The sequence below is a fragment of the Chelmon rostratus genome, chromosome 1 (genome assembly GCF_017976325.1).
Source record: "Chelmon rostratus isolate fCheRos1 chromosome 1, fCheRos1.pri, whole genome shotgun sequence".
NCBI classification, from domain to species: Eukaryota; Metazoa; Chordata; class Actinopteri; order Chaetodontiformes; family Chaetodontidae; genus Chelmon; species Chelmon rostratus.
In genome coordinates, this window is record NC_055658.1 from 7,670,884 (window position 1) to 7,692,345 (window position 21,462).

Below are 21,462 nucleotides of genomic sequence, written 5' to 3' on the forward strand. Positions count from 1 at the left end.
ATTATGGGAATATTGATTTGTTTATATGGTAGACACCAGCAGCTTAGCACAGGTAACTGGGGGAAACAATTAGCCTCGCTCTGTCCAGAAGTAAAAACATCATTGTGCCCAGCCAAGAAATAAGTTTGGCATTCCGGACATCGCCATCTTGGTTTTTTGAAAGCCAGAACTGATCATATTTGGACGAAAGGGTGGAGCTGGGGAGGATGCATATTACTACACCTCTATCCTGACTGGATCTGACTGCGGGCCTGATGCACACACTGCAGTAGCTACTTGTCAATCGCAAGGTAGACACGCCCTAAAGCATGCTACTTTATCATCTATTTTACTCTAAATGGTACCATAATTCACAAAATGAACATCATGCTGTATTGAAAAAGGCTTGACACTAGTGATTGAGACCTTAAACTCATTAGGAAACTGCTTACTGAGGTAAATAATCAAGTGAGAAGTAGGATCCTTCTCTCACAAGCTTAGATACAGTTGGACCTCTTTTTGCACCCATGGGGTCGCCCCCTGCTGGTCATTAGGAAGAGTGCAGGTTTGCTTCACTTTTCAGACCAGTAGCTGTCCACTTGTGTCTGTCTATGCTGGCAGCAGACAGGCTGCATTAGCAGGAGAGTGCCTTTGTGTTGGGTTTGTGTTCACCTCAAACTGACTGAACTCCACAATCACCAGCTCCACTTCTTTCTGCTAGCTGTTGAAACATTTTCAACTTGTGTGTGTGCATCCGTCAATGGATAGCTCTGAGGGTGAATCACCCAGCCTCCAGAATTCACTGCATGTTCTGACTGAACACACAGTCACAGGTGCTGGTAGGCAGACTTTGTTACTTCTGGACAGAGCTATCCAAGCTGATTACCTTTTCACCCCAATATTTATGCTAAAGTAAGCTGGCTGCTGGTTCTAGCACGAAACTTAACGCTCAGACATGGGAGTGCTACCTTCTCATTGAACTCTCATAGTTCCCAAAAAGTCAAATCTGAGTCTCTCTAACATCCAAAGTTTATTACGTGTTTCATATGTTCGCTGCACTTTCTGCATCCACCATTAACCAGGAAACTGGATCATAAGCCCTCAGCTTTATTCAAGTCATGATGGAGCTACTATTTTACAACTAATGTACACAGGTCTACAGTATGTACAACAACAAATATAGTAATGGTAGTCAGACTGTTTTGTTTCAGTAAATTCACAGACATGTGGATAACAACCATGCACTCACACACACCCCCAAACACACGCACACACACACACACATACAGAGCGCAGTCATGCCAAAAAAGTAACATGCTCCTTAGAAATCTTGACACATGTTGTCAGAAACGCAGCAGGTTCTGTAAAACTGTTCTTCATCAGAACGTTAGAATGAGAGCATCATATCAAAACATCTAATCTCACACTTTCACATCATTCTCTTTTTTAGAAAAAAGACAAAAAATAAATTGACAGACAGACAGAACAATTCCTTACACGTTGTCATGGCAAGGTGTGACAGGTAAGACTCTGACTCTAAGTTATCACCACCAACAGAACACAGCTCTACAATTCAAAAGAGACACAGCGTCTCAGTCGAGGACAAGACGACAAACAGGAGGACAATCTGGTTACCTTTTCAGGTTGGATTTGGATCAGCTGGGAGATGAACAGCAGTGGAATGGATTAAAAAAAAAGCTGCTACATTTAATAAAATGGTCAATCCGGGTTTATGTTTAGAGAGAACAAAGCAAGCAACTATGTGAACTAAAGAAGAATAAATGCAGCACAGGACAGTGCAGAATAAATAGAAACTGGGTGAATGAGAGAGGTGTTTTCTCCGAATAACAACTCCAGCAGTAATATTGCTGCTGAGCCTTGGCAGCGAATGCAACAGGATTCAAATCCAATTCAAGTTATGACCATAAGTCTTCTGTCTTTCCTTTTCTCCAGCAGGGAATGAACTCAAAGCACAACATGGTAACATGAACTACATCACCTTTCAAGTACAGACACATTTTCATCTCATATTAATCTTTCCATTACACAAACCTCAAACAAAACAAATGCTGCTACACTGTGTGTGTGTGTGGGTGTGTGTGTGTCTGTGTGTGTGTGTCAACAGAGGATGGGCAGTAAATGATAAGAAGGAAATGACAAACACTAGTTTTATACGATGTGACAGACATGCTGGGCAGCCTGAGGAGCTTACAGAGGGAATAGAAAGCAACCACAGGTTCACATAGGCAACCAGACAGGTTTTCAAGATTTTTAATCATGGCAGACTCATAAACACAGCTAGCACAGCGTGGCCTTCCTTCCTCGTCTCTCCGTTTCAGTTTAAGCTGACACTTTCCCAAAAAGCTTTCCCCACAGCGGTACTGTTGTTAGGGCCGGAGGATGCAGGAGTTTGGCTTTTCAAGAGAGGATTTTCTCCCGGGTTTCAGGCAGCTTTAGAGCTACCAGGCCTCCGCAGACGAGGGCGGAGAAGGCCAGGAAGATGGGGATGATCTTAGTGATGCCGATGAAGGCTGCAAAGATGAAGCTGGCAATGATGGCCGCAAACTTACAGATCCCATTCAGGATACCGAACGCTGTCCCTCTGCAGAGTCCAACAGGGAGACAAAGATTAGATTAAATAAGTTTACATGACTGGCAGGTGTGTGACAGCAGGGTGTATATAATGGTGACACTGAATTGCAGAAACATATAAAAACTGTGTAAGAATGCAAATGTTGTAAGTGTGCTGGCAAAAATGAGACATCATATCAGGTGACTTGTGGTCTTTGTCCAGCTGAATGAGATTTCCTATTAAATTCCAGTCCTGTACCTTTCGGCCCAAGAGAGTAGCCTGACTCTACCCTTTAAATCAGCATGTGGCTTTTAACAGAGGTGTTCAATTGGTTGTTCACAAAGTCCCACAGCCCTTAATTCAAGCAAGGCACATCCGCAGTTTCCAAAAGCTCCAAAGATCAGATTTTATCCAGGTGAAACACAAAGTCATTTCTAAAACGATCCATTCAAAAGTCAACAGGTTTCTCATTTCTATGACCATCAACCTTCACAGGAAAAGGGACAACTGTCACAAACTGTAATTAATAAGTTATCATCCGCTAATTAGTTAATGCTGTGTGTTGGTTGAAGCTTCGTCTCCGCCTGACTTTTGATGTTACACTATTTTTTTAAACATTACCTTGTTTGCTTACTGTACAAAAGCATGCGTGGAAGGAAACTCACAGGTTGCCAAGCTATGTCTGGGTGAGGGGTTTTAGCGAACGGTTAATTGGGACAAACCTGACAGGAAAGGATTAGAAATGAGCTGAGATGATTCCTTCAGTGGTGCAGAGTTTGGTGTAGAGGACTGTACCTTTTGGAGGAGGGGTAGAGTTCCACAGAAATGACCTCGAGTCCATTCCAGGCCGCCACGCTGGCGCCATAGAAGAGACACTGCCAACATATAACAGCTCCTTGACTGAAACTTAGCAGCAACAGGAAGGTGCAGGCAGACGACGCCAACATAGAACCACCTAGAAAGAGGACGAATGATGACGCACTGAAACATGTCAGACATACCCCATACAGGGTTACCGTGTACAAGATTTACACGTTCTGCTGGTCTCACCTATTATTCGGATTCTTCCTATCTTGTCCATGAACAAAGCTGAGATAATGTTGCCAGGCAACACAGCCAAACTGCCCAGGAAGCTGACCATGTAGATGACAATGTCGTTCTCCTCCTGGAAGTTCAGATGGCAGCCTTTCTTCGGGTGGAGGAAGGTGGTGTTCTCCATTCGACAGTCTTTGAACTTTTCCTGCCAGAGGTCTGCAGAGAACAGAGGGATGGAGAGGGAGCTGACGCTAACAGGCTTTGGTTTGCATTTTTTTCATCAGGCTGTGAGCAGAAGTTTTATCGTCGTAGTGCTGGACGATAAACATCTTGCAAAGTGTTAATGCTTTGACTAAGATGACTGTTTGAGTGCAGCATTAATGTTCAAATGTATATTTTATACCACTAATATTTTATTGATCCCATAATGATCCCTAAAGGAGACAGCAATATAAAAGTGCTATCAAAATTTTATTATGATCATTCATTACTACGTCTGCATGATACCTGTGTTATAGAAGACAGTATTTTTGATGGTGCAGTTCTCAAAGAAGGTGTTGGTTGACTTGACATCCTCAAAGTAGCAGTTTTCAAACAGGGAATCCTCAAACTTCACAGATTTAATCTCAATGTTTGCAAACCTAAAAGAAAGAGAGGGAATCTCTCAACAAAGAGCATGACCAAAACACAGCCAAATATATATGCATGTATTAGTGTTGTGTGTAGGTGTTGAGAAATCGTACTTGTCATGGATGTACTCTCCTTCGCGGTGGATCTGGTTGACCAGAGAGAAGTTGAAGTGGAAACGCTCGACCCGCTCTCGGTGGAACACTCTGACCTTGGACTCGTACTCCTCGTACTGCATGTATTTGATCATATCGGGGAACCACACTCCCAGCCCGTGGTAGCTGGTACACAGAGAAATGCACATAAAAATGAAGTGATCTGTGCAGCAGGATGCAATCGCAGGGCTAAGTGAAGTTTTTATTTTAGCTCTGCTTTGGATCTCAATGTGGGTATACAGCCTGAATCGCATAGTTGCTACCTGAAAGCCAAGCAGAACCAGACAATAACCAGGAAGAGGCCTTGCAGTCTGAGCTCTGGAGCTGACAGCGACATCATGTTAGCCATCACCTGAAAGAGGGACAGACAGACAGACACTTAAGATAGTCACGTAGGCTCGTTCTCTGCTCTGTTTCGGCCTGGTGTCGGAGTGATATGCAGACCTGTTGCAGCATGGTCACATGTCTGACGGTCCAGCGCTGGAAGGCAGTCCCGGTGTCACTCTGGATCTCTATGAACTCATCCTCCTGGGTTTGTGGAGCCTTAATGTTCGTCACCTTCACAAAGACAGAGGAGTTCAGACATGTAAAAAATGACTTCATCTTCACATCAGAACAATGAGCAATCTATTTGATTTAAAGATTTTAAACAAGGCTCAATGAAAATATATATTTTTTTCTTTTATTTGAGTGTTAGGATCGTCTTGCTACGGCCTTTTTGTCACTGATAACATTAATGCTGGCTCCAGTGAGCCGCAATAGTAGAACCCTGAAACTGAAGCAGCTAAATGGAAATCAGCCATTAGTAACTGTTTATTACAGTTTACACCTTTGCTTCTCTGGCTTGATGAGTTCCACCTATTTAATAAAACTCCTGAGATAACTTTCACCATGGATTCTCTCCATCCATGTAAAATGTGACGTTTGTGACGTTTAAAATACAATTAATTCATGTATGACACTGTTCTTCACTAACAGCACAGACAGATATCAGTCTTTGACTATGAAATGTTGCTGCCAAATTAAAATGGGGTAAAAAAAATGATATAATTTTCTTCCTAATTACTTTTTACACATTTAGACTTGTCACAGTAGGATATGCCCCGGTGAAAACAAGAACATTAATGATGGCTGCATTCCATTTAAGTGGCCCAGCATGCACAACAGCAGGGACTGGAACTCCTGGTACAGCCACAGTTGATGATATTAATTGCACTTTTCCTCCCGTCAAAACTGTGAAAAAGCTTGTTGTGCATGCCAGTGTAGGTTGGAGAAATATCTTTTAACCACATGTTTGCATAGACAACCGACTGCATTGAACTATTCGTGTTACTAGTGGATACCACTAGAGGGCACAAGCATGGCCACACTCTATGAGATTACGTCTTCATTCATTCTGAGATCACGGCAGAAAAAGTGGCAGAAACAATAACGTTCTCAGATGGTATGAACCATAAATGGTACCATAGATGGTATTATTCATGATAGCTGAGGTTCAGATGTAACAACCTGCTTCCATTTACTGAATAAATTAATGAACTGCCAAATTAGACAACTGATGGTGAGTGACCGGGCAAAACTGCACTGCTGTCAACAATAAAGGCTTACAGTGAAGACTCTCTCTGGCTCCCCCTTGGCCTTCCAGTTGGTGTCATGAACTTGACGCAGGATCATCCACGCCTCATCATGTCGGGCGTTCTGAACAAAGCACACACATACACATACGCACATGAATGTCCACACAACCAACGATTTCAAGAGGGTTCTGTGAAACCTCTCGGGGTTTGTGGCACCTTCATTTCCCACACACACTGCAGCCAGATGCAGCTGAGCAACAGCGTTCCCATGAGGTCTGCCTCTTATCAGATGGGGAAATGTGTGATATCAACATGTTGGAGCAGCCCTGCTGTAACATACAAACACAATACCACATGTGGTTAAAGGGCTCACAATGTGCTGGAAGGGGTGGGTGCTGTCCTGGTGGTGCCTTAGCAGCCTTTCGCTACCTTTGCACAGCAGTGGGATGTTGCTGTGGTGGCTGATGACTCAACATTTTAAACCAATTACAGCTTGATGCTCAATACTGTACACTGACATAATGAATATAACAACCGAGAGCATGCATCTCAATATTTTGCTGGTTATTCTTGACCCATCCTGTATTAGCACTGCAGATAAATGTGTTTTGTGTTTTACAGTTGAAGCAGACAATAAAACCACATATCTTAATGTTGTTAGTCTGGCAACACTTGATCTGACCTCCAGGAGAAAACGAGGGCTCTCCGGCATAAAGACGAGTCCGACGAGTGCAGCCAGTGCAGGGAAGAGACACACGAAAATGAATAACCTCCAGCTGTGGATCTGGAACTCGGTACCGATGGCGAAGCCCCAGCCTGGAAAATCATCCAGTAAGGAGCATGTTAATATTTCAAGACCCGGCCTTCTGGAATATTTTAATGTCCAAGTCACTTTATTACCAGAGTGGAACAAAAATCATCTTGTCATTTTATATAGATGCACAATGTATTATACACCAATGTGGCTATCTTTGCATGAGTTGTTTGAAACATTAACTGGATTCAATAGTTGAAAGTCAATTACGGTCCACACAGCAACTGTGCGTTCATTTTCCTGATGGTGGCAAGGTTTTTGCATATTTGAATGTAAATTATTCATATTTAGGAGGTAATTTCTGGGACAGCTTCTCAAGATGAGGCATATTAGCAAGCAGAAAGAGGATGTAACAAATTAATTTAGCCACATCCTGTTGTTCATGCAGACTAAGAAGAAAAAGAAGCACATGTCAAACAAGAAAATGCTCCTCTGGTGAACTAAAATTTGATAAAAGTCTATGTTTGCCAACAGACTGATCACAAAGACTGTTCTGTAAATGTGTGTGTGTGTGTGTGTGTGTGTGTGTGTGTGTGTGTGTGTGTGTGTGTGTGTGTGTGTGTGCTACCATAGTGAGGGATGATCCCCCAGGCAGTGAAGGAGGCGTACAGGCCTCCCAGCATCCAGAACATGCAGAGCCAGCTCAGATGTTCTCCACGTTTATCCATCTGCAGGAACTCGGTGAAGTAAGTGTAGACTATCGGGATGGAGCCACCAATTCTGGGGGAGGAATCGCAAGGAAGCCCTTTTATTGCATGGAATTTAATTTGTAGTGCTCAACACATTAAATATGACATTTAAAAGACTCAGCAGCAATACGTCTTTAGACACAATTTCCCGGATACTCTGGATAATCAACAGACCTTTCATTTTCATCGGAACTACTTTGTACTGAAGAAATAGTTCCCATGAAAACTGCCAACAGCACGTTTTTGTAATTCAGAGTAAACTGACTCTTTAACAGCAAACAAATAGCCAAGCATAAAGGTTTATGAGCAAGCCGTAAATGTTTATTATGACAATTTATGTTGCAAATGTTCTCTGTTGTACAAAAACAGCTTCAGTTCATCCATCACTGAAGCGGCAATCAAAACCTCCAAATTAACACCCACAGTGGTGAGAGTCCTGAATACTTATAATGAAATGCATTTCCTGAGATAATGAAGAACTGCTGGCAGCAACTGAACAGTTTCTGGTTTGTTTTTGGGCTTCAGTTTTGTCAGAGGTGCTGTCAGTATTCAGGATGATGCTAAGCCCGCAGAGACCAGTTCTTAATATGTTTAATATCAGGGAAAAGGTTGACTGAATGTTGTCTGCTGCTGATCAGGAGTGTCTGTCAGGGCCACACTGGTTGATTGACAGACAAAACAGTGAAACACATAACCATATACACATTACACATTACATGAGGGACAGCAAAACTCTTCCCACTGTGTGTACAACATCAACACAATCATTGGCATTTTAGAAGGCCTCTCTCTTGTTTTATCATGATGGGAAATCTTCCCGTCGTAGAGTCTGCCTGCTCTTTATGTTTTGTGAAGCCAGCAAAACGGGCACAGGTCTTCTGCAGATGTGAGCGTTAATGACTGACATGGGGCTCATTATCACAGTGAATCAGCAGCAGCTGAACGTTGTCTTTTGGTGACCTTGTATTTTTTGGATTAGCAAAGAGCTCAGACATCAATATTGCGGGTCTGGGTACACGCACGGCGCAATCGTTATCAAAAGAAATGTGTCTTTGATAGCTCCAAAATCAATCTGCGTGCAGCACCGAGGTGCTGATGATAGCAGGAAGTCAGCAATAAAACTCAAATTAAAAACAAGCAAAGAGCATTGTTCACTTGTTTAAACTGATATAATAAAGAAATGCGCTATAGAAGTAAATAAACAGAAATGTCCTTGTGTGCAACATGCAATGTAAATGTGTTATACTGCTGAGGAATATCAACTCACAAGTGAGTGGACTGCTCTTCTTGTCCTCTAAGTACCTCAGGAACTTTGTTTTAATGGTAGTGCTGCCTATTACTCATCTTACTTAAATGTCAGGTATCTTATTTTGGAACAAAGATCCTCAAAAACAATTACAGGGATGTGCTTTTTCCCCTGAATGTTATGGAGAAGCTTGCTTCCATTAAAAGGATTACTTTTGGAAAAGGTCAGTCATTCTACTGATACAGCCAGTCGTGCTGTCTTTTGTTCAGGCCAGGCAAATGTAAATGTGACCATGAGTTTAAATGTGAACATGCGTGTGAATGTGTCTCACCCAAAGCCGGAGCAGAACCTGAAGAAGAGGAAGAAGCCGTAGCCCTGAGCGAAGCAGGACAGGAAGGAGAAGACCAGGTCGATGGCGAGGACGTAGATCAGACACTTCCTCCTCCCCATCTTATCACACAGACCCCCCCACACCAATGCCCCCACCATCATGGCTACATACACCAGCAGACCTGCCAACACACACACACAAACACAAACATCAGATGCAGGCATTTGACCTTAAAAAGTTATAGATTTTACCCCCATAATGCACACGTGCGCTCAATTAAATGCACAGTGTCGGCTCTAGAGATGCATGCATTTGCATACGTAGACACAAGTCTCACTGGAAGGAGCAACTATAGTAGATCTGTAAATAAATAATAAAAGAAAAAACAAGGCCAGGAGTCCTGATCTCCACCAGGGGGCTCCCTTTACCCTTGTATGAACTCAGAGGAACAGAGAAACCATCACTTTCTACTCTAATTCCGTGCGACTCATCCTAACATGCATGCTCTGATCAACACTTTCGAATATTCACAGACATGCCGGAAAATATACCCTGACTGATAAAACTGTTCCATCAAAGACTGAGAAATAACGGCCTTCATGATTTTGAGGCATCTCTAAGTGATTCACTTCCACAGTCTTCACTTTCCATACATTTAAATCTGCTCCCAGCTTTGTTCACATGTGATCCTCCAGTCGTCTCCGCTGTTACCAGAGCTATCTTTTTTGACATTTTACCTGCAGAATCTCACTCTGAGGCACAGCGGTGTGGAGCCCATCGCAGCATGCACAAGGCAGGAGGTCTACTCTGCCATTTCTTTTTCTTGTAAGGCAACAGCCCTTGTCCATGACTGCACCCAGCAGATAATAATGATTATATGCTTCCTTTTTATGTCTCTGGGGAGAGTAATATGCTCTCTCCTGCTGTCGGTGTCAGGACTCTAACCTGCAACATCGGCAAACCTCTTCACCGTGTTGTTTAAACCTCCTGCCTGCTCGGTGTTTTTACTACACACAGCCCTAATTACAGTGGGACTAAGCAGCTTAACGGCACGTGGAGCCATGGTGTGCACCTTCCCTGTGGATTACTAGACTATCCAAATGCTCCGGTGCTCCACACGCCAAGCTGCACTTCCCTAACTCATTCAACAAGAGACTGCTCAGGGCACCGCGAGACAACGAGTCAAGGCTAACATGTCACCTAATATCATGGCCTAGTTGTTGCTTGGAGGCATGTGTATGCCTTGGATATATGCACGGACAAGTTGACAGGGTGGCCTTGTGATTAGAAATCCTGTCCTTCAGTGGAGGCCCAGGATCCACCCCTGCAGCAACAAGCTTCTGTCTGCCTGTTAAGGTGTCCTTGAGCACAGCGAAGACTCCGAGTCCCTGGAGGGGAAAGAGGACTTTTCCTTTTTCTTGCAGTATTAAATGTGAAAGCACTGTTAGTGCATTTAGCACATTCAGATGAAGAGACAGCAAATCTAGTGGAAAAAGCTGCAGAGTTGCAGAGCATGCCTCCTCCAAACACACGATATGTGCTGTCTAAAGAAATGCTAAACCTGTGCACATAATTAAAACAGATGCAAGGCTTTTTTCAATATGAAACAATGAAGAAATGGAGCTCCCTGCTAATGCTGCAACATCAGCTCCATTTCTTTACCTGAAACAACAGGACGCCACTTTGCAAAATATCACGTGTTTTCTGAATACTGGACAATGTTTTCCAAAATGGCTAGATAACAACAAAAAGCCTTTAGATAACAACCTGCCCCACCTTGTATTTCACTTCTGCTATTCTCTATGCCAGACTGACTGAACACCACTGCTTGAATTTCTAGTCTCTGCACCAGCTAATCATAAATTCAGACTTAGCCAGTAACATGTTTACTAAGTGGAAATTCTATGCATCAATACATCAAAACAGGCTGCGCTGCACAAGCAAGTTCCCACACAGTGATATTTGTAACTGTTAGGTGTTGTGTAGCTAACTAACAAACAAGTTAACTGACAAAACCAGCATAAGCTTGCTAATATGTTTCGATTTAAGAGTAAAAGATCTAAACCTGACACATGATCAAGAGTCTGTTTTATCATGACGTCAACTGGAAAAGATTTGATTTCACAAAGAACAAAAACAATCCGATATATCTCAAATTAGAAAATGTTATGCAAAAAATCATCAGTTGGCACACTCTACACTGCATGAATACTTCTGACTCAGAAACATATGTCTGCATGTATGGATTCATAAACAAACTCATTCCTACCTAATGAATGCCAAGCACCAACGTACAGAGCACCAGGCCAGTGCCAAGCAGATTATCTCTATAGCAACAGGAAAACATCATTAAAAGCCATCTCATAATTTATGGATGACCTTTTTAATTGCAGTTCTAGTTTTATAGCAGAAGTGCATTAACTGCAAGTTTTGCAATATCCTTAAGACATTTGGTTAAATCTCATCAAGCCTGAGATTTAAAACCTGCCAGCATCGGGTCTCCCGCCATAACCGTCTTGTATTTTCTCTCTATAGATTAAACAATAAAAGCACCATTAAAGGTAAGTGCACCAACCAGCCTCCTCTTTTTAACAAAAGGTATGGGAGTCTATGTGGCATCCTAGATAAAAAGTTAAGATTAAACAGATTTCTGCTCCCGTGAGTCTGGTGAACAGAGCATGAGCCGGAATCAGATAGGATCATTCTGCAGATCTACTTCATATTCTCCACCAATGATCAGTGCCCCCCTCCCGCTCCGCACAGACGCTGTGATTTCATTTTCGCCAGGCCTTCCTCCCGCTACCAGAGACTGTCAGAGGCCTGAAGCGTATCTGACAGCTCTGCACCGGGCGCTGCAGGTCGCCAGGCTCTCTGACTGCTGCAACATGCTCCATATTAGCCTGGGAACACAGACTGAATACGATCACCACCGGGTTCCTCATCAATCTCTCGCAATGCCTCATCCCAGGAGCCTGTTGTTAAGATGAAATGAGCGATGTGCAATCTGCCACATCGCTAGGCTACCCTCAAGGCCTGGGAAATAAGGTGAGGGGCTTTAATTTGCAGTTTAGTTGTCTGCACAGAAAGTGAGGCGCAGACGTTTTCAAGATACATTTCCCAGTAAGTTGGTGCTACGCTGCATACAAATTTCAGTATCTTTTTTTTTTGGCATGTTCACCGTTGTGGTACAATTTTTGGGAACAAGTGAAGCTTAGCAAAGGACAAATCATTCTTAATACACAGTAACATTCAATGCATATTGAACGCAGGCGCCTATTTCTCTGCCTGGTATCGAACGTAATTAAACGATTAACATGTGGCGATGCATCCCTCAGGTCAACTTCCAGACACTTGTAGTTACAGTGCCAAGGCTCACTATCTGGCGACTCAATCTGGTGGCTCACAATGGAGCCATACCCTATCATTACACACAGTGCTGGTTATGTTTGTAATATTTGCATCTGCCTAGAATGATCCAAGCCTTTTCCTCTAATCTGTCCCAGCAGCTGAGGGATATTTGTGTCTGATGCAGTGGTCTGCAACCATGTGCCATCAAGAGCACATGAAGGTTTTTGCTTCAGCCAAGCACAACAGAATTTCACTTTTCACTGACGAGTTCCTCATCTCTGGGTACAGTTAAGAACACCTAGAACAGTGCCTGTTTGGCGCTCTATTGACTTTGATCCCCTGAGATTTGTGGCTTTTGAGTTCCCTCAACGACTACTGGATGGGTTGTCATGAAATTCGGTCCAGATATTCATGTTCCCATTAGGATGGATTGTAGTAACTCTGGTGATCCCCCGGCTTTTCCTCTAGCACCATGTTTCATAACTGCATACCTGCAGAACTAATGACATCCCCATCGTGTTCCGGTGTACTTCGCTCTTGGTTCTAATTAGCAAACATTAGCATGCTAACACACCAAACTAAACTGGCATGGTAAACATTATAGCTGCCTAACATCAGCGTGCATTTAGCTCGAAGCACCAGTGCACCTCAGTGCTGGCTCGGGGAGCTGCTAGCATGGCTGCAGACATTTAGTCTTGTTGAGTTTTTTTTTTTTTTTTTAACTATTCTATGCACAGAAACAGAATCGGTTGAAATGAAAAGCCTTTCCCTTACCAGTTTTCAAAAGGTGGAGATTTCATTTTTCAAACAACACCTGAAGCAAGTTTTCACCACATACACTCGGCAGAAACCCTGTTTATCTTCCCTCCCTTTGCTGCCACTTACCCAGCAGTCCTTTGTTGGAGTTGGATATGCACATGTCCTTCTCTGCACTGGGCAGGACGAAGCCCACCACGAAGCCGTCCACGCCGTCAGCCATTAGTGCCAGGCCCAGCACGAAGAAGAGCATCCACTGGAAGCGTCCATGGCCGCAGTCCTCCATGATGGTCTCGTACTGGTCTGGCAGGGATTCCTCCTCTTCTTCCTGCTGGCCAGCTAGACGGGCTTTTCTCCTGGCCTCCAGCCGAGCTGCCCGTCGCGCCTCCTTGATCTCGTCGGGGTGGGGGATGCCCTGGTACTCCCCCTCATACATCTGCTCATCATCATCTGCGCCCTCGGTGGCATCGCTAGCTGCATCCTCCTCCTGTGGAGGGTAGTCCGTCTGGTAAGGGTAGCCATCCTGCCCTCCATCCTGGGTGTAGGTGTATTCTCCACCCTCTGTCACCTGCTGGTTCACGTTGTTGTGATAGGGGTCATCCATGGTTCCTGCTGGGCGTAAACAGAGCAAGACAGACTTTGCCTTGTAGCCGTCGTACTCTGAGGAAGCTCTACTCGTCGGCTATAATGGCATAATCCTCCCAAGCAGCTGTGAGTTGCTCTCAGTGTTGCTGAGATCTCCTGGATTCTAGGTGTTGAATGCAAACTGCAGGTATTCTGTGGCTCGATCTCAGATTTAAGGCCTCAACGGCTGCGCTGAAAGACTATTGCCTTCCTTGATTTGCACAGTGCTGCATGCTGAACCTAAAACACAATGCACACAGCCCATCACAAACAGCATAACAGCAAAGATGAATGCAATCATAAAGCAGAGTCAGTGCAATGCAACAGTCCCCTGTGGCACGGCTTGGGGCCTGCCAAGTCAAGTCACAATTACAGTCACAATATTTATATTCTGAAAACATTAAGGGCACATCATGACCTTTGACCCTTAACCAAGGACCAAGTCCGAGAGAGAAAATCTATAAAAACATAATGTCATTTGCTGACAATATGTCATGTCATTTATAGAAGACAAAGAAAAAGAAAGTACTTCTTTGTTGTTTTTGACTTCACTTCCACAGTTATTATTTTTTGTTATTTTGCTTCAGTTCCCTTTTCTGTCAATCTAATCTAAATATGTTATATATTAGTACCTATAAAGGACTTCCGGCCGTAAACAAATGCAGGTTATTATTCTGGTGAGAAATCAAAAGTGTGGCAGGAAAAGCAGTTCAGGACTGAGTCTCCCTTGTAGTCTGCGTGTCACCACACAACCAGATAATCTCCTCGTCTCCCCGCTCACATGCTCTGGCGCCATTTTGATCCATCACATAGCACTGCTGCAACAGTGGCACGCTCAGATCTGTCTCGAGCTTCATAGCAGCTAGAAGCCAGAGGGACCAACAGGAAGACAATAACAAATTACATTGCATTTCAGGAATTTTGCTTCCTGTCACATGCATTACTGACATGATTAAAGGAGTTGCACAGAGAAGTCAGGGACATGTTCTCACAAAATCAAGAAAATGGCTAGCCTGAGGCTGGATCCTCTGTAATTTAGAGATAACAAATGATGACGTATTGCGGAAACGCTTTGTGACAGACAATCAAGCTGCACAGCTGAATGCAACACACCACACGATTCATGAGAAAGTGTTTCATTTCACAGTCACAATATTAAACTGTAAAGTAACACAAATCTTGATTTAACCTCAATTTCCCCCAAATTTATTATGAATAATGGCAAAACCTAAAAATGCTGCTAAAAGCTACTAGCAGTAGCAAAGAGTCAGTCAGCTGAGCCAGTAATGTCACTCTTCACCCAGGACTGCCGTCCCGTGTGACATCATATTTTAACTTACGTGATGAATTTAAATTATGTCACATACATGACAGAAACATGCTTGTTTTAACACCATGATCTTTTCCCAAAGCTGACCAAGTAGTCTTGGTACCTAAACCTAAGCAAACTGCAACTGTTTCACAACATTAGCGAATGCTGATGAAGGTCCGGTCCAATGACCGTCGCCTTCGTCATACTGGCCTGTCGCTGGTCGTCTCCACTGGTGATATCTGTCATTTTGGGAGTCATTAGCATTTTTTTTACAGAATATCTCTAAAACAATGTTAACATGTTGCCTGAAAAGGACACAAGTTACATCACGTTAAAATGTTCCTTCTGTCCATGTAGTACAGATATTTTTTTTATATTAATGGTACATTCAGTTTTTATTCCCACAGATTTAAATCATTTCTTGGATGTCACTTCCTTCAAATGCTCATCACTTGTCATGTACATCCAGAAACAACTGTCGTCTTATCATCCCACAAGTGGGAGGTTGGTTTGGGTTGGGTTGGTTTGTCCTGGTTTGGAGCCAGGATGACGAACACTGTAATTTAATCCAGATTAAGACCGCAGTTTTTTTTTTTCATTTTGCCCAACATTATTGTCTCATCACGAAAGTCATGGAGGTGGCCGACAGCGGCTGTGGATTATGGAGTCTGGATTGAAGCACTGAGATGTATCTGCCGCTCTCGGATGTGTAGTTTTGAAAGTCCAAAGTGTTGAAGTGTTAAAATGTGTTCGATAATCAGTTTTGTTTCCAGTGGTAACAAGCAGGATTTCTGTTCTGTGATGTGATCACGATCATCTGAGCGTTTCATGCTGTTTCCTTCACTCACGTGAATAATAGATGAAGGATTCAGGGGAGAAAGTGAGAGGGTGGATGCTCAGTCTGGCTGAGGGAAGCGGTGTTGCTTTCATCATCCTGCTGCAGCGCCTTTACTCACACAGCTGGCGCTTACATAACAGTTAGGCTGCCTGTACTCACTCTTCTCCCCTCTGTCCCCCCATCCCTCTCCCTTCTCTTCTAAATATTGATCTGAGTTTGTGTTTATCAGTGCATCAACTTGACCATCCCAAACACACACACACACACACAAAAACTCAGATGTCAAATCAGCATTTGTGCCCATGCAGACTTTGAATAGTTCATGATTTGCCTTCCTCTGAGAGAGTCCCTGGTGTTGAAAAGTCAAAGAGCTCCTTTGAATCGTGAAAATCAATGTGAGTCTGAGGTTAAACATGAAGCAGAGAGGCCGCCGCGTGATTTACAAAAAGCTATCTCAATTTCAAAGTGACCTTTTACCGCCCAGATTATTTATTGGTTCGACTGAGCCAAAGTCTGTCGTCTTCACCTCATCAGTTTCTGAAGCGTGTTCTACAGAGGGCAACGCAGCCAGACACACTTCTGGAGTTTCATATTAATGTATGTGGAAACAGGCTTTGGTGGATACAACAGTTGAGCTGCTCTGAGGCCTGTGCTTGAAGACTTTTTCCAGCTACGGCCTCATTTTGATTCATCCAGTCACCTGCACGCGCTGTACAACCCCAGTCTTCCACTGCTGGTCACAGAACAGCTCCAGGGGCCTTGCTCTGCCTTCCTTTCATTAGCTGTAAGTGCATTGCTCAAAGGCACCCCATCAGTAGCTACTGAGAGTTGGGGAAGTGTTTATTTACTCACTTTCTTCACCCACATTTGCACATCCAGAGACTTGGATGTAGGCTTTAATTATATCAGAAAAGTATAGAAATGGAAAAAAAAATATTAATCAACTCTACGACCCATTGCTTTTCATAGAATATTTTATTTGTTATCTACCACAGTCAGGTTTATAATTAATTTTCTTTACTTAAATTGTTTTATTAATTGTTATTCTGCATTTGTTTGATAAAAACGCTTTTCTTTGCTTGAAAATGACCAAAATTGCAAATGTTGTCATCAGCGTAACTGCATGGTCTTATTTCCTCATTTCCACCAGCTTGCACCACCAAGCCTTCACTAAACATCAAGGTGAGAGGTTTGATTGCACTGAGGACACAGATATTAAGATAAAAGCATGTATTGTTTTTTTGAAAAAAGCCTCTATTACACTGCTTTTACTACATGTGTTGTATCCTTTGGTGGAATAACTCAACTGTGAATTCATTTTAATCTCAGCTCCTCTGTGACCTCGAGAGGTCAAACGACAATCCACTGTGATTTCTGGAGACGACCTGTCTGCTAACCTGTCACGTACATTTATTAACAACACGTTTCTGAGTAAAATACTGTCACTAGGTCAGCTACGGAGCAAGAGCCGCCATTCTGGGCCTCAACAAATATGCAACTTTTGATATTTTCCTGCCACTACCTTTGCTACTGAAAAATGCGAGACTGAGAGACAGTGGAGTTCTCATATGCGATGGAAGACATTCAAACTGGTATGAGAGTATACTCTTTCCTTCACATCAGCTTAAATCAAGTATCAGGTGACTTAATGTTGATAAAATGAGAATTTATTATTTAGATATATGAATTTTATTATGTACATGGTAATGTTGATAGATGAAACGCACTGTCAGTAATGAGTAAAGTAGACAAATAAATTATGGCACCACAGATATTTTTTCAGTCTACATCATTTTTCACTTCCTCGCTAACTTGTCTGTCAAAACAACTAATTCAATAGCACAATAGATAGGAGGAAAATAAAAGTTGTCTTACCAGATATGGCATTCCCTTAATATAAAAAATGACTTCTGAACAAAACAAGCATAAATAAAAAATTGCTAAAGTCCAAGTAGCATTTTCATATGTCCAAAGCCTACATGTCAGTTTATCCTAAGGCCGTACTGCAGCCAAGGCTGAGGGATTACGATCCAACCTCACGATCCCCCCCCCCCTCACCAGGGCTCATCCCTACAGGAAGCTCCCTGCAGCCAACCCCCCACCTCTGGTACCCAGTGGTACAGTCCTCCAAGTGTAAATGGCAACAGGCTCTACTGATAGTGACTGCAAACTCCGGAAACACTCTCCAGGATCTATTGTGATACTCTTGATCCCTCACCTACAGAGAGGTCGGAGGTCATTGTCGGCTGCCCGGACAGCTGCCATGGAGCTCCTAGAGATGCTGTATTTCTTTGCTCAAGGACACTTCAGCGTGGCAGATGCTTGTCATCATGGTGGTTTTAATGTGGGCCTTCAGTGGTCTGCAATCATTGTCAAGAGATCTCCAAGAGTGTGCATGTTTTAGATTCCATTCAGACACTGAACCAGGCGCTTTCAGCTACCACTGTCGTCACTGTAGTGCACTGTGATGGCATATTTAGATAATGGTTGTCTGTAATTACACCAGCCAGAATGAGCCCTTGTCGATATCTCACGACTGTTGCTGCTCATCCATCTTGAATCTATCTTCCCTTGAAGCAGGATGGAAGGCCTGGGGGTTCATTGTGTTGGGTGTTGGGTGGGTGCAGAGGTGATCATGGATGTGTGTGAGAGGTAATACTGCTGGAGATGAATAATCATAGCACTCCAGCACCTCGTATCATTCCCGTGGTTTACATAGAGAAAATATACTGGCTGTGAGAGTAAAGAGGCCTGACGCTGCAGACAGAACGGCAGTTACAGTTGGATAATATGGTGGACTGACGCCAGGGTCTTCCCAGATGAAGGCACGTGATATAATATAAGAAGCTTTTGATATAGATGTATCACTTAGGCCTCAGGTGGCCTTCACCAGTGTCTCTCTGCAGCCTCCCTCGACCAAAGCATCTTTCTGTAGTTTGTTTTTACTGGAGGTGTTTACACTGTACACCTGTAATATGAAAGGCAAGTGTGCTAGAGCAAGACACTGAATCACTGAATCAATTTCCTTCAAATTGCTAGTTTTGTGTGATGAACAGTCCCAAACCCAAAGACGTTCTGTTTACTATCACAGGAGAGAAAGAAAGGCTGACGATCACTAGTGACGAGCTGGAACCAGTCGGTAATTCATCTATTGAGCTGATTAATCAATTCATTATTTTAGCTCAAGATGAAACTCCCCAATAGTACCCAGTCTGTTTGTGAAATATCTTTAAATTATCTCCATTTTGACCATCTATAACATTGATATCATGCTTTCATGCTTATACACATAATCCATAATATATGATAGTATACATTCTGTTGATGCATGCTTTTACTTTTGATATTCGAAGAACATTTTATTGCTTATTCTTTTGTACTTTTGGTGAAGTAATTTTTTCAGTGCAGTGGTATTTCTACTCTTACTTAAGTAAAAGATGGTAGGTAATAAAAAAGAAAGAAAGAAAGAAAGAAAGAAACGGTAAAAGGGCTGTAGTTCAGAGGAAAATGAGATGAGAGGAAAGTCAAATAAAACCAAATAATTATGCTTTAATGAAGCATAACATGTATTTTGTTGCGTTTTTCTTCCTTTCCAGGTTGGAAACCCCCACCCTACCTGCTCAGTGAGACAGTGAGGTAAGTGTCAATTGTTATGTGAGACAGTATGTGGTACTACTCATCCTTTGATCCAACGAAGTCAAACTTTCAGCCTTTCTACATGTTTACAGCTGTTCACTTTATACTTGTGTAACTACTGATCAATGCATGTTAAAGTCTCACTACCAAACATTTCCAGTGCAAAGAATTCTGTGGAGAAGATTACAGAGTGTGGGGGTTTGTTCTCTACATTATACTGTATGATGCATCATGGGGTCCACTTTAGTCCACTATGTGCAATAAAATATGATAATCGTCACTCTATGGACCCCACTATCAAATGGCATTGACACCATTGCACTATATTGTAAATAATGATTTTGGCCCATTTAAACAAATTCATCATCATTACAGCAGCAAGTCTGCCAACCCATCCACCCCCACCAGGGGACATGGTACGGCCTGCTATGGGACATCATTATAGAGAGTAGATGTCTTGCATAGAGGCAAAGCTCTCTAATCCGAAGGCCAGATAATTCGAGTGCAAAGAGGATTAGCTCCACCCCAGCAGAGCCATTGGCTAAATTTAGCCCCCATACTCTCTGTCTTCACCAGTCTCCATTAAACCCCTCCTCCAAGCCCCGCCTTTGACAGCCTTGACTCCTCCATCCAGACACACTGTCCACCAATCACACGCTGCAGTTCATCATTGCACCATCATGACACTTTTGGATCTCTCCAGATGAATAATCCAGCATCTAGGCCCAACAGTCAGTCCCCACATCCTGTCAATATTAATGATAAAGAGTGAAATCACACACGTGACCACACACACACACAAGAAAGTTAGCATTTGGCTGCGAACACGCTATTCGCCCTGATGTCCCTGCCCTTCATCTTCAGAGCTTCGTCCTCTAGCGAGCACATCGGGATTACAGTTGATGGTGCCTGCTGGGCCCGCCTCGGGAGGTGGGGCCTAGCCCTGCACAATCCGTGCAATGGCGAACAAGCTGCGTCGCAGAGGCGCCTCATGCAAACATCCAGGAAATTAATAACTTCCAGGGGGAGGATTCTGGGAAAGAGTGATAAAAACTCACTCTCTGTCTCCCTTTTCTTAGCTTGAAACCACTGTGTGCTGGTTAACTTTATTATTATCATCTGCTGAACTCCATGATGAGCCTGGGGTCGTATAAAGGTGCGTCTCCTCTGACCCCTGACATCCTTGCAAATAGCTGCTTACTGTTGATCTGGGATTTAAAGCCTGTTCTACAGAGTCAGTGAAATGCACACACATTTGAAAAATATTGTGGGCTGTATTAACTGGGGTTCAGGAAATTATTTACTTTTCTCTTCTTGTCTAACATGAACAATGAAGAGGTGATTATTTGATGTCAGTCTGATTAATCTGAAATATTGTTTTTAGGCCACTAAGGCTTTCTGTATCACCTCCTCTAGTTTCAGTTGTCTGTCCTTTTATGAAGTGCCTCATCTTCTGTGTGTGGGCACAAAATAACTTTAAGATAAGAAGGCAAAAAATAGTCACAGCAAGCAAAGCCCTGCTGCTGCAATTACCGCTACTTAGTTTTGTCCTTTTTCCCTTTGCTGACCTGGAGTCAGTTTTTTAGGATGGAAGGTTTTTTTAAAAAACAGTTTTGGAGCATTGTGGTGGATCACAGGGCTAAAGCAAGTCCTGGAAGCCTCCTGGAAGTTTGGTTGTGGCTCATTTTCTCTCTCTTTCTTGTCCATCTGTCCGACGTGCATAGTTAGAAATGTCAAATATAATTCAAATGATGAGACTTTACTAAAGTAAATGAAGGGTAAATGGTTAACTTTATGGCATTGTAGAGAGGGTAATTATCATGATGATTATGTGTTAGCAACAATAAATCAGGCTTTCTCCGTTTATTTCCCAGAGTGTGCTTCTTTTGAGTTTTCCTTGTGAAGTGGCGCTGCCTTCAATCC

General features: G+C 43.0%; 1 protein-coding gene across 1 annotated transcript; it reads right to left on the reverse strand.

Moving 5' to 3' along the window:
* Nucleotides 1–1,026: 1,026 nt before the first annotated feature.
* sv2ba (synaptic vesicle glycoprotein 2Ba) lies at nucleotides 1,027–17,895 on the reverse strand. The gene is made up of 13 exons (XM_041934382.1): nucleotides 17,779–17,895; nucleotides 13,259–13,993; nucleotides 9,026–9,206; nucleotides 7,328–7,479; nucleotides 6,628–6,761; nucleotides 5,977–6,066; nucleotides 4,813–4,926; nucleotides 4,632–4,720; nucleotides 4,330–4,494; nucleotides 4,094–4,227; nucleotides 3,602–3,802; nucleotides 3,347–3,506; nucleotides 1,027–2,581 (listed from the first exon to the last, which is right to left on the reverse strand). The coding sequence occupies exons 2-13, from the start codon at nucleotides 13,731–13,733 to the stop codon at nucleotides 2,398–2,400; spliced, it is 2,079 nt and encodes a 692-aa protein (XP_041790316.1). The 5' UTR covers nucleotides 13,734–13,993; nucleotides 17,779–17,895; the 3' UTR covers nucleotides 1,027–2,397.
* Nucleotides 17,896–21,462: the final 3,567 nt, after the last annotated feature.